Source organism: Penicillium odoratum (assembly GCF_028828045.1).
Source record: "Penicillium odoratum strain IBT 22623 chromosome Unknown utg000003l_segment0_segment0, whole genome shotgun sequence".
In the NCBI taxonomy this organism is placed as follows: Eukaryota; Fungi; Ascomycota; class Eurotiomycetes; order Eurotiales; family Aspergillaceae; genus Penicillium; species Penicillium odoratum.
In genome coordinates this window covers 888,094-901,442 of record NW_026643145.1, presented here as the reverse complement: position 1 = coordinate 901,442, position 13,349 = coordinate 888,094, and the positions used below count along the sequence as shown (strand labels likewise).

Sequence of the window (13,349 nt, the reverse complement as noted above, 5' to 3'; positions counted from 1 at the left end):
GGCGACATAGCTTGCACGCACGCCAAACCCTTTGGCGCTCGAGCATGGACATTTAGGAACAATTCGGGGCTGTTTCGCACAAGGAGGAGCGATGAGAGTTGACCTGACGTGGCAATGTTGGAAACCCCGCTTTTAGAGCAATCGATGCGGTCGCCGGTGCACCTTATCTCAAAGCCGACGATCTCGCCTCGAGAGCAAATTTTTCTTGATAAGACAATGATGCACATTGTTCTGAAGGTAATTTATGAGCCAAAACGTTTCGTAAACAAATTTCTCTCTTCCATTTATTTCGTCACTCGCCCTCCGGAATGCGACGCCCAAGTGGCTGCTGAGGGCTCACTTCGGAGCATCAGGAGAGCCCGCTATGGAGCTCTCCAAATAGAAAACACTTATCCCATGGAAGCAAAATCAGGTAAGTGATGGATAACATTTCCATTGAGATGCAGTATGGAGAGCAGGGAGAGGAAAGTGAGAAGCATATTCTACTTGACGTCAAAGCTAGTCCCGATTGGGACGACGACAAACAAAAAATACTAGCTAGAAATAATATAATTCTATCTTACTCGAAAGCAGTGTTGCTCCTGAATACTGCTGCGGAAATCTGTACTTCGCGTCGAACATTTCAGTGATATTCTTTTTTCAAGACCCCGTATGCACTAGTTCCTTCGCTAATTACTATTGCTGGTCGGTAGTATCTATCACTCTACGTTTAATCTATTTTGACGCTAATGATTGATGCCGCTTTAACCGAATAGCCATTTCCTCCGAGGTCAATGTTTACATGTATTAAACAATTCAACAAGCACATCAAGTTGACAATACTAAAAGTTCACATGTTCATATATTCACCTGTCGCACGACACGAACAAAGAAAAAGAAATTCAAGATGCAAGAAACTCGAGTCTTATCAACTCAACCGTCTCAACTAGATGACGCGGACGAAGACAGCATATGGTCTCCCACTCAGCTTGCCGCTGCGCAAGGAGACTTGTGCCAGGTACAGCGGCTCTTGGCTGAACCAGGGAACCCTAATGAGCCGCCTAAAGGCTACTATGGGCAGACAGCCCTCCAGGCTGCTTCTCATAATGGGCATCTCGCCGTGGTTGAGATTCTGTTAGCGGCAGGGGCAGATGTCAACGCCCCCGGAGGAAACAACGGTGGCAGAACAGCGGTAGTATTGGCCTCTGAAGCAGGCTATCTGAATATCGTCAGCCACTTAGTCTCTGCGGGTGCAGATATCAACTACCCGCCCCATCCGTATATGGGCCGAACCGCCCTACAGGCCGCTGCTGAGGGGGGGCATACCGAGTTAGTCCAATGGCTGATTAAGCAAGGCGCAGATATCAATGCGCCACCCGCTAAAAATCGGGGCCGTACTGCTTTTCAAGCTGCTGCATTAGAAGGCCACGCCGATATTGTGGAGCTTCTCCTGCACCATAAAGCCCATGTAAATACTCCCGCCGTGCGGTATCATGGCTTTACGGCCCTTCAAGGCGCAGCCTTCAAAGGCCACCGCCAGATTGTCCGTCAACTTTTAGATGCAGGAGCCGATGTGAATGCCAAAGGCTCATCTTATAACGGATATTCGGCACTTTCAGCAGCGACAGAATGCGGACATGATGAGATTGTGAGGATGTTGCTCGATGCTGGCGCAGATGTCTCCCTCGTATCAGGAAACAAAAAGTGGACTGCGGCAAAGATTGCGATCTTCCGAGGGCAGGAATCTATCGCGCAAATTTTCCAACAGATAAAGCAGACGGGGGAGATGGTGTAAACAATTCTTCTATAAGTACTTCAAATTGCCTCTGAACCTCGATCATCCGTCGATAGCTTGATACAAAAGCTCGTTATTTAATACGCCAGCTACCACAGATAAAGGAACCAGCTACCACAGATTAAGGAAATCTGGAGGTCCGAACTTTAGACTCATGGGACCACTGGTATTGAATTAAGTTGGCATACTAATTACTGAATATGAGGTTTTATCGGCAGAAAATGCGGCAGAATTACTTTTTGAATTACTCAAAGTGGGTCGGGGGGTTTCAATCTCATGGAACGCCACTGTAGGTTGTTGCACCAGTTTCGGGACGTACTGTATTGAAGACAAAAGATAAGAAGTCAGTGTTGGACAACGTTGCTAAATCATCTTTTCACGAGAAGATACCTCAATCTAGAGCCCCGAAGGATAGCAGAGAAATAATAACAAAGTGGAATACAGTTTGGGTGTGTTTGAAAGTAGCGATTTAGTAATTTCTCGGAACGCTGAAGAGCTCTTGTAACCTCTTTACAGCGGGCCAGAGATTGTGTTTTGCGTGTATTGAGCTGTGGGCGGACTTTAGTACGCCCTGGCAGATGGTCGTGGAAATGATCGACGACCGATCATCTCCGTAAACAGATACGCGATTTGCTGGAAGCCCAGACATTTGGCCTTAGCGTGATCCACTTTGTATTGTCCACCTGTCTCCACCGACTCTAGACTTGACGCGCCAAGATCTAGAGAGAATACAGACCATAAAGAAGGTACCTCGCTAGATTCATTAGCCCTGTTCTTGAGAGTCTAGTGAGCCAACACGAAGGCCAGGAGATTCAAATAATGAATACAAACGCAGTCGCTTACGATACGACCAAATTCCGAATCTTAATGCTTCACGGTGAGATTAATGCTGACGAGATTTTAATCCATAGACTTGTGCTTGTTACTAAATTAGATAAAATTTCAGGATATGGTGGCAGTGGATCGGAATTTCACGCGAAATCAAGCCCTATATCTAGAAAGATTCAGGAACTGCTCCTCTCAGAAATTCTCGACGATTTTCCCGGAGGCATTGAGTTCCTGTACCCTAATGCGCCCTTGGTTCTCGAACCGCCGATAGGCCTTGATGAGGATGTCGCCGAGAACGATATAGATCTCACAGCTCTGGGCTGGTGGTATGGCCGAGATACCGTGAGCAGATACAGAGGTATCGAGAACTCACTTCTGTTTGTTGCAAATTACATCCATGGACGACCTATTCATGGCATAATCGGATTTTCTCAGGGTGCCTGCCTTTCTGGGATGGTCTGCTCTCTAGTCGAATGCAACAGCAATCCGGAAAAGGCTGCTGCCGCCCGGTATCAGAATTTACCCGTGGACGCTTTTATAGACCTCCCAGGTCAAGAGTCTCTGAGATTCTTCATCGGAATTGGCGGATATCGTGGTACATTGGAGTATTACGGGAGTTTGTACTCATGGCCGATAGAGACACCGAGCTGTCACGCTTTAGGCAGCATGGACTACATCGTGAAAAACTACCAGACCATGGACTTGGCACACTGTTTCACTTCATACGAACTGGTTCATTTCTATGGGTGTCACTACGTTCCTAGGGACCGTGCAAGTGTGGACGCTTTAGCTCGCTTTGCACTCAAAACCTCGCTAGGGGAGTCTGAAAGCCATTGGTCTCATTTCACACCTGTTGCAAGCGTATGGAGCCAATCTGATGGCGACGAGGCTCGAAGTACCGTGTGTGAGCCTGATCAGTCCGTGGGAATATCTCGAGTCACAAGAGAATGGAAAAGGCCAAAAGTCACCCGGAGCCGAGGTATACGGTTCCCCCGTCGTGCGAAGACTCATAATTCCTCGCCAATGCGACACCCACCAAACTACTAGCTGCATACTAAGCGCAGTTAATTCTCAAAATGCCCTTGGCTTTCAAATGGCATCGATCTTTGTGTCGGGATGAGTGCAGATGATATGGGTGGGAGCTAGGGTGAGAGAGGTGATAATGGGGTGGGAACAGGTTTGAGAGCAGTGGCAGAACACGTACCCCTGGCACTCTCAATCTCACTCTACCTATTCCAAAAAGATAAATAACAATCGGATGGCAGATTCCTAATCTGCTTTCCATGAAATCCTTTCTCTGTCCTAGTAGAATCTTCTCCGCTTTCCGACAATATACAATACGTCAGCCATTACCTTCGTACTAGTACGTAATTATTGTAATTATGCTTGGCCCACATTCCCGATCTCTCACTAGAGCGGGCCAGATTCGCCTCCGAGGGATGTAGATCGACGATCGTCAGTTCGCGCCATTTTACTCGTATGCAACCTTAATAAGGTCCACAGGCCATGGCCGAGTGGGTGGGTCAGACTTATCCTATAGTAAGCCCAGATCAACGATCGTCATTCCCATGTCCTATCTAGGAATAGCGCTTCCTCAGTTCTTTCGAACATTATATATTGTGATTAATTCTGGCCATTAATTCGTCCCTACTCATCTTGAACCGGTTGAGTACTTTCTTTAATTTAAACACACCGCTTTTCTATGCAGCCTCAGCAATGTTATTCATAAGCTGCATAGAGTGAGTGGGTCAAGGATGTCCTGTTCGCGTATGTTGTATACTATGAAGCGACAGAGCTCGATGATCGCAAATTTACTAGCCCATGTGGGCCACCACTGCGGAGGTTGAACGTAAAACATAAGGAAGAAATATAGCCTGGTAACAAGCAGACCCGCAGAGCAAAATAGTACGTACAGATTGAAGAGTCTCGGGTGTACAGTATTGTTTTAAGCCCACTATAGAAAGTCTTCAGGCGCCAGCTATGATAATTCCTATAATCACATACCCACTTGTATCAGTGAAGAACATGTGGGCCATCCGAAAACTTAGTCTGTCCATTCCGAGACTCGATCGAGGCGAAGTCAGCCGATAACCAGCTATCATATATAGGATCCTGACCTAGCAGATTTTGAGTTTGACAAAAGAAGGTATGGATCTGCGAATGCATGTCATTTCCTCTTATAAATACCCCTGATAGTGGAATTACAGTAACTACCCGTCTTACCTCTGCGTGGCGGTGGATCATCACACGATCTCTATCCAAATCGGTTATAACATGAGCACGGGATATTAAGGTGGATCTTTCAAGCCCACTTTCCAAGTTTCGTACATTTATCTGAAGAAAGTGGATCAGTTACCAAAAGCCCCGAACGATTCCGTACTTTTCAGTCCGATCTACTGCAGTAGCGCCATTATTGAAATGCCCTAGTTACAAGCCCAGGTGGGGAGCTCGGTAGGGTCGATCAAGTGACATATAAAGGAATTCTACGAAGTATGTTGCACAAGCTTACAGATTTTCAGCCTGTGAAATTCTAAGTCCCAAAAACAAACCCATCCACTCACTCATAATCATCTCGTGTGCGTACCTGATTCAGCGGTGAATACACCATGCCAAATGAGACCTCAACCTCTTCGGAGCTTTTGGCCGAAGACTTGGATAACAGGCAGGAAGCACCTCAAGATGATGTGATTACCTTGCTTGATCAGGTTACACGGCAACATCCTCATCGCGATGCAGTCGAGTCGATGCATCAAAAGAGTCTTCTTGGCATTGGGAATGTGCGATGGTCTTTCGCTCAACTACAAGAAGCCAGCGTTAAATTAGCAGCTTCTCTTTCTACGGTCGGGGTTCAGCGCGGGACTCGAGTAGCTGGCTTTCTCTTTAATCAAGCTGAATGGCCTCTTGTCTTCCTTGCAACGATCAGGTTAGGGGCCCATTTTGTTCCTCTTGATCCTCGTATGTTGTATCGGCAAGACGATGCCAGATATATTCTGGAGAAAGTCGAAGCGCGACACATTTTCGTCTCCGAAAAATCCATGTCGGGTGCAGTCGACAGCATTTTGGCTCACTGTCTTGAGGGATCGATTTTCAAATGCATTGTCTCTACTACCAAAGGCACTGATTTCCCATCTGGATGGATCGCCTTGCCCGAGTTGATGGAGACGGTACCAGAGTTATCTCCCCCAATCACGCATCTGGCCCCGAACGACATAATATTGTTACTATGCACTAGCGGCACCACTTCTCGGCCCAAGGTCTGCCCCCACACTTCCATCACCATCGCCACTCCTGCGCTGGCCCTGGCCGACCACTTTAATATCACGCCAAATCAGCCTCTCTGCCAACATTTGCCCTCATTTCACGTATTCAGTGTAGTGATGACACTGGCATTCTGGCTGTCAGGGGCAACTGTGATATTTCCCAGTATCTCCTTCGATGCCGCAGCTTCATTCAACGCCCTCAAGTCGAATTTGCAAACCCATATGCCATGTGTTCCAGCTATGGCGCAAGCCATGAAGGCATACGCGGTATCTCAGGATCATGCTTTACCAGCGCCATATCACATCATTCTTGGCGGTACTTCTATATCCCCGGATGTGGTGGACATATGCAGGACCTTGGGGACACAACGAATTACCGCGGGCTATGGCATGACTGAAGGAGTCGCGACCTTGATTCATGCCATGGGCTCAAACCAATCAGATGTTGTGGACGGCTATGTATGTCTTGGAAGGGCCATTGCAGGGGCAAAGTTGCGCATGTGTCGTTTCGGGACCAGAGATACTGTGCAGCGAGGTGAGATAGGCGAGCTGCATCAAGGAGGCCCTCCTGTTATCTCGGGCTACCTGAGTGCCACTACTGAAGACAATGCCTGCTGCTACAGGGAGGATGGTGTGAACTGGTGTGCTACCGGGGATCAGGGCTACATGGACAGCCAGGGAAGAGTATACCTGCTCGGAAGATACAAGGATCTCATCATCCGTGGCGGAGAAAATATTTCTCCTGCAAAAATCGAGCAATGTTTGCTCAAGTTTCCTCACATCCATGTGAGCACTTTCCACATCCACATGACATGTTTCCATTTTTAAACTACGTTTTCATGCTGACTTTGATATGAGGCTGTTTGTGCTGTAGGCATTCCCGACCCAGTTGCAGGGGAAGTGCCCATCGCCATAGTACAGACTCAGAACATCACTCAGATGTCAGCTTCTGACGTACTGTCCATCGTGGCCATAGAACTAGGACGTTCATTTGCGCCTACGATGATTCTGGACTTGAAAAATGACCTTGATAAAGATTATTACCCCACCACGACGTCTGGCAAGATCCAAAAGGCAATCCTTCGAGAATGGGTCATCAATTACCTAGATCAAGTTGCAGCCAAAAAATTGGAGGCTAAGGATATCTTGTCCGAGCTGACAGCATGTTGGTCCGCTGTATCCGGTCTACCGGTGGAGGAAATTGACCAGAACAGACCGATTCGATCTTTCACCGACAGCACAATGATTATTCAGTTTCTGCATATCGCAGCTCAAAAAGGGTGGACGCTCACATTCAAATTGCTTACCGTTTATACAACAATTTGTGAACAGGCTACATTCCTCAGTATGATGAAGTTGCCACCCAGTCTTTCTGTGAGCGAATCTCCAGTAGAGAAGCGTTCACCGCTGGCCTGGGAATCCGATAAAGGTGTCCATGAGGACCTAGTGAACACCAAACTTCAAGCATTGGGGTTGGAATGGGGCGATGTAGAATCTATCCTCCCGATGACCGATTATTCAAGCAACTTTTCTCGTGATCGATCCAGACCAACGGCGTGGAACTTCCGCTTTACTTGGTCAGTTGAAAACTCTATGAGTGAAGCACAACTTTTCTCAACTCTGGAGACGTGGTTCAAACGACATCCCTTGCTCCGATGTACATCCGTGGTGTGCAGTGAGGATTTAGAACTGGTTTTGGTCATGCGGCCTCATGTGCAATGGCTCAAACACCAAATCCTTCACGCTGGTGAAGTCCAGGACATGGAAGCCGCGACTAAATATAGACTGAACGACCCTGAATACGATTATGTGAATGGTACAGGTCCGCTCTTTAAAATTGCCATCCTGAAAACGCAAAATCCCACCGCTCATGCTCTTGTGATGCATTTCCACCACGCTCTATATGACGCGTTGTCTTTGATCAGATGGCTTCAGGACCTGAAACAACTGTTGAAGAACAACGGAGATTCGTCCCTCCAGTTCCTTCCTTACAAAGACTTCGCTGAACAGTATTACGAATACCGAAGCTCCCGATCTGCCGAAGAAGCTGTCGACTTCCATGTTTCCCGACTTCGCGGCATATCGTCTTGCAAGAATGCCATATGGCCCCCGGACGCATCAGTCAGCAAAGATATATCCTTTGATGTTCAGGAAATTGCACCTAAGACAATGCCTGTGGGAGCCGTGGATAAGTCTTGTGGGATGCAGGGGACCAATTGCTATTTGCGGTTGACCCAACTTGCAGCAATGAAGTCCCAGTTCGCCATAAGTGCACCTATTATAGCCATGACTGCGTGTGCTCTTGTGAATGTTCGGCAAACCAAGGCCTCTGAGGCAATATTCAACAATCTTTTGTCGGGCAGAACCTGGCCACTTGCAGACAACGCTCAAGGAGGCCTCACAGACAACATGTTAGAAGTGGACGGACCAACGATGACCTATACTGTCAGCCGCATTCGCATTGACGGAAACGAGACTGCTTTTCAACTTTTACAACGTGTCCAGAACGAACAAGATCAACTTGCTATTTATGCACACGCCCCGCTTAATCAAATCAATCGGAGGCTCAAAGAAATGGATACTGAGAAAGGTGCTAGTGATGTGTCATTGATGGACACCATCTATCGGCGGCAGGCCTTTGATTGGCTTCTAGAGCAGTACAGCGAGAGTGAGACTGATGCAATGAAGCTTGTCGATGATGACAGCCGAAGCAATCTCGGTTTCGTATGGTTTCCCTTCATCAAGGATGGTAACTTGCTGCATCTTAACGTTACTTTCGACCATGCCCTCCTGAGCAGCAGAGAAGTACAAAAAGTCACAACCGAATTTATGTGTGCGGCTGCGTGGCTTTCAGACCCAGCGAACGCGTATCGACCTCTTTCTCAATGTCGATTTTCCGGATACGAGGTGGCGTATCAACAGCCACTGTGAGCCAAGTAAGCTCGGAGCGACTGACAAGCAAGTAATCTCATATTACGAACGTCGCTCATGGATAGACTGAGAAGTATTTGTAGGTAGTGAATATTCTTTGACTTCAAATAAAGATTCTGAGCCTAGGGACGGGCTGATACGCTCCTTTCATGTATTTGTTTGGTAAAATGGGTCATTTCAAGATACCCGTGGCGTAAAAATACCAATACTAGCCTGTGGGGCCATGAGACACTCTCGGGAGTAAGATCAAGGAAAATAAATAGTTGGGAATACTTGGAAGCCATCTGGAGACCTTTCCAATAACTAGTGAATTCAAAGTTTGCGCTAAGTTGCGTTCGCCTGGATCCAGATGGGCTCCACTCAACAACTTAATAGCGTTCGATCGCCGCTCGCCACCCTGAGCCAAAAAATGGCGATCGGATCGTATCAAAATATCCAGCCACACCTCCAGCAGGGAAAGGGTATTCTGCGCTATTACTTGGCGACCATGCCGATCTCCTCACTGATCTCTTCGGCAAATTTTTTCGCTGGACAGTGGGGTTTCCGATCGTAAGAGCAACCACTGGCGTAATTCATCATGTTAATTCAAATGGGTAACAGAAGAAAAAAGGGGAAGCAAATCTGAGTGCTACTTCGTTCCTTTCTGTTTATCCTGTGCTTTCTAAGAGCTGTACAGTGTCACGGCACTATGGGAAATCAAGTTCAATTCCATCCTGGCCTCGCGGAGACGTGGGATCGAGAATTTGAAGCACCTTCTGGGAACCTAGGTTTTTTGTTGTCCCAGGCGGCCGCTGAATACTATGATCAAGAAGTGGTTCTTTCACTCCATCAGCCGAAAATCCCCCGTTATTTCAATGACGCAAAAATTGAAGGGGCATGCGACCTACGATTGACATATCAACAACTGCACCTTGCTAGCTTGAAATTTGCTAGAGCTCTCTCGTCTCGAGGTGTGACCCGAAGTAGTTCTGTTGTTACTTTTCTTTTCAACCAAATCGAATGGTGCCTAGCATTCTGGGCGACAATGCACCTAGGGTGTCGTTTTGTGCCTTTAGATCCACGCACCATTTCCCAACCGGAAGAGGCACTGTACCTTTTAAATAAGGCAAATACAGGGGCGTTACTGGTGGCCACGGATGCCTTGGCTGCGCAAGTCGAGGAAATTCTACCAAAGGGACACAAACAGGGCATCTTTCGATGCTTGCTCTCTGATGAATCCACCGGGCAGCTACCCGATGGCTGGGCCTTGTTATCAGATGTTATGTCAAGCTCTCCAGATAATATTGATCTCTCTCCGGGTTCCAATGCCAGTCCCCAAGATTCTGCTGTGCTTCTTTTCAGTAGCGGCACGACGTCGCGTCCCAAAGCGTGCCCCCAGACATCTCTCAATCTCAGTGCGCCGGCGGTCCAGCTGGGGCAAAAATTTCACATTGCTCCAGGACAGACCATATGTCAACATTTGCCCAGCTTTCACATTTTTGGCATTGCGTTTAGCCTGGCTGGCTGGCTGGCGGGTGCCACTGTTGTGTTCCCTAGTCCCAGCTTCGACGCTGCATCGAGTATTCAAGCCATTTTGCAGGGCACGAATGTCCATGCACCATGCGTTCCCATGATGGTCCAAGCAATTTCCGAACATCCGTCTTTTCCGAAGGGAGGCTTCTCTACGTTGTCCTCCATCACGTTGGGCGGTGCACCGTCCTTTCCTAGAATTATTGAAACATGCAAAGCGTTGACACCGAAGAAATTATGTGTCGGTTACGGCCTGACCGAGGGCGTTGTCACCTTGATGAATGTAAAAGACATCAATGCTTGGCAACTTACTGGAGACGTTTCCTCTGGTCGAGTTTGTTCCGGATCCAGGATCAAAATTTGTGAACCTGGGAAACGCGTTGCTATCGAGTATGGCCAGCTTGGGGAGCTCCATCAAGGCGGTTTCCCTGTTTTCAAGGGCTATCTCGGGATAGACAGTGATGCATGCTACCAGCAAGATGGTGTCAATTGGGTAGCGACTGGTGACCAAGCCTACATGGACGAGGGGGGGTATGTCTATATCCCCGGGAGGTACAAAGACATCATTATCCGAGGTGGAGAGAATATCTCACCTGCGAAGATTGAGAATTGCCTGCGTAAGGCCGAAGGTGTCAATGTAGGTGCCCAATCCTGACCAGTGATGTGTCCATAAATGCTGACTAGGTTAATCAGGCCTACGTTATTGGTATCCCGGATGAACTTGCTGGGGAAGTTCCTATTGCCGTTGTTCAGCAGATGGGACCCTCAATTCTATCCGGAAATGAGCTCAAAGCAATGGCGCTTTCCGAGTTGACCCCTGCATTTGCCCCCGCCCGGGTGCTCGATGTGCAAAGAGATCTCGGCCGTGATACTTTTCCAACCACCACAACTGGAAAGGTGCAAAAACTGGTTCTTCGAGGCTGGGTAACGGAATATCTAGAATCTTTCGAGAATCTACCAGCGATTGACGATTCATCCCAGACATTGGAGTCGCAGTTGACGTCTCTTTGGGCCTATTTCTCTGGCCAAAAGGTTTCAGAGGTAAATTCCGACGCATCAATCCACAAGATTGCGGATAGCATGACTCTGATTCAGCTTACAAGTCAAATTCGGAAAATACTACACAGAAGTGTCAGCATGACGGACTTGGTGGAAAATAACACTCTCAGAAAGCTAAAGGCCTGTCTTGCACGCAAACCTCTCCTCACCGAGTTCCCAGCGCCAGCCAAATCACTTCCTCGGCGCAGTCCTATGGCTTCGAACATGATATATGTAAAAGGACATAATGAGCTCATGAAAGTCACAAAGGATCAAGCAGATAGGCATCTGACGCCATTAGGATTTGGGTGGGATGACGTGGAAGACCTAATCCCATTGTCCGACTGCATGAAGCTGATGACCAAAGGGGGGAGGAAAACATCTTGGAATCACCGCCACTCTTTGGTGGTCCGATCTGTGTCCACAGCAGAGGTGCAAGCCGTCCTCAAGTTGTGGGTTAAGCGGAATCCGATGCTTCGAGCAACGCACATGGTCTGTGGTGACGATTCACAGCTATACCTCATCATGCGTCCTAATGATAGGTGGCTAGATAGCCAGGTCACTACTGGCAGTACCTTGGCAAGCATTCAGGATATTCCAGCTTATCGATTGAACGACTTGACGTATGATCATGTGCAACTTTCTGGCCCTTTGCTCAAATGCACCGTCCTACCAATTGACAATTGCAAAGCCACAGGTGTGGTCTTGCACATGCATCATGTCATTTTTGATGGCATGGTGATGCATAGATGGTATCAAGATCTGAACCAATTGCTGCATGGCAAGCGGCCGCCGTCCCTTTACGCTTTCCGTGAGTTTGCATTGCTCTACCAAACATATCGAGAAAGTCGAGAAGCCCAAGAGGCGGTAGATTACCATGTTCATCAGCTCCGTGGACTGAGCGCTATGCAGAAATACTTTTGGCCTCAGCAAAGGGCACCACGCTGGTTCAAAGGTGACGATCATGGCTGGTGCCATGAAGATGGTTCACCATCCCATCCCAGAGAGCGAGTACCTTTAGACGGCGATCGCAGCTGCGGAACTATGGGGCTCTTCTACAAAATTCACTTGCCATTCATTCGTGCCTTGAAGTCAAAATGGGAGCTATCGCCACCCATTATAGCCAAGTCCGCATGTGCACTCCTCAACATCTACAAAACTGGAGCAGACGAGGCAGTGTTTGTGAGTGATGAGTCTGGACGGTCATGGCCTTCTGTTTCTGTTGAAGAGGATTCAAATTCTGTTCCGCCGACTGGGAGCCCACTAGATATTGGAGGACCGACTTTTCAAAAGACGATCAATCGTATTCGTGTGGAACCCGGTGAGACAACGCTGCAGTTCCTACAGCGAATGCAAAAGAGGCAGCAAGATATTGACCGCTACTGTCATGCCCCTCTTGATGCAATTTGCCGTTCACTGGAGGAAGATCCAGTATCTGGGCTTGCAGATGTGGCTGCAGTCCGAGATATCCTTCAGCGTCAGCTTTTCGATTGGCTGCCTTCACCTCCATCATCTGAGAAAGTTGAGGGTGAGCCCGCAGCTCCAGTAGAGATGTTAGAGGTCTTGAGCCGGTCCGATCTTGGGCTTGTCTGGTTTCCATCGCTTTTACCGGGTGATTATCTTATGCTAGAAGTTTCCTGGGATGACGCACAGCTAAGGAGGAGTGAGGTATATCACGCCATTGAAGAATTCTTGTGCGCCTTGGTGTGGATCTCAAACCCGGAAAATTTTGATAAGCCTGTTACTCAATGTGAGTTCCAGGGCCAGAAAGCACTCACAGCTTCGGAGTGCAACTTTCACCGCTAATGGTATCTCTCATTGGTACTGTTTCCTTATCATAAATCTTGCGACACCTTGACAATCAATAAAATCCCTTTTTAAATGCGTAGCATTTCTTCATTATAGCTATCAGTGTAAGAGCAGAGCTCATTTAACAATTTAAATTATGAAATTTCCTTCGATAATAGAATCGCTCTCTTCAAATATACAGGGACGTATTTGAGGCCGCG

The 13,349-nt window shown here is 47.8% G+C and overlaps 5 protein-coding genes across 5 annotated transcripts; all 5 read left to right on the top strand.

Annotated features, from left to right (window-relative positions):
- Positions 1-886: 886 nt before the first annotated feature.
- N7520_003568 (ankyrin repeat domain-containing protein) lies at positions 887-1,774 on the top strand (the record flags this gene model as incomplete). Its single annotated transcript, XM_057137503.1, has 1 exon — positions 887-1,774. One exon carries the CDS (start codon positions 887-889, stop codon positions 1,772-1,774), a length of 888 nt encoding a protein of 295 aa, XP_056997968.1.
- Positions 1,775-2,641: 867 nt separating this feature from the next.
- N7520_003567 (uncharacterized protein) lies at positions 2,642-3,649 on the top strand (the record flags this gene model as incomplete). Its single annotated transcript, XM_057137502.1, has 1 exon — positions 2,642-3,649. One exon carries the CDS (start codon positions 2,642-2,644, stop codon positions 3,647-3,649), a length of 1,008 nt encoding a protein of 335 aa, XP_056997967.1.
- A 1,559-nt stretch (positions 3,650-5,208) lies between these two features.
- Positions 5,209-6,690, top strand: N7520_003566 (class I adenylate-forming enzyme family protein; the record flags this gene model as incomplete). The annotated part of the gene is made up of 1 exon (XM_057137501.1): positions 5,209-6,690. One exon carries the CDS (start codon positions 5,209-5,211, stop codon positions 6,688-6,690), a length of 1,482 nt encoding a protein of 493 aa, XP_056997966.1.
- A 174-nt stretch (positions 6,691-6,864) lies between these two features.
- Positions 6,865-8,793, top strand: N7520_003565 (AMP-binding enzyme family protein; the record flags this gene model as incomplete). The annotated part of the gene is made up of 1 exon (XM_057137500.1): positions 6,865-8,793. The coding sequence occupies one exon, from the start codon at positions 6,865-6,867 to the stop codon at positions 8,791-8,793; it is 1,929 nt and encodes a 642-aa protein (XP_056997965.1).
- A 688-nt stretch (positions 8,794-9,481) lies between these two features.
- On the top strand, positions 9,482-13,146 carry N7520_003564 (Nonribosomal peptide synthetases (NRPS); the record flags this gene model as incomplete). The annotated part of the gene is made up of 2 exons (XM_057137499.1): positions 9,482-10,939; positions 10,987-13,146. The coding sequence occupies 2 exons, from the start codon at positions 9,482-9,484 to the stop codon at positions 13,144-13,146; spliced, it is 3,618 nt and encodes a 1,205-aa protein (XP_056997964.1).
- Positions 13,147-13,349: the final 203 nt, after the last annotated feature.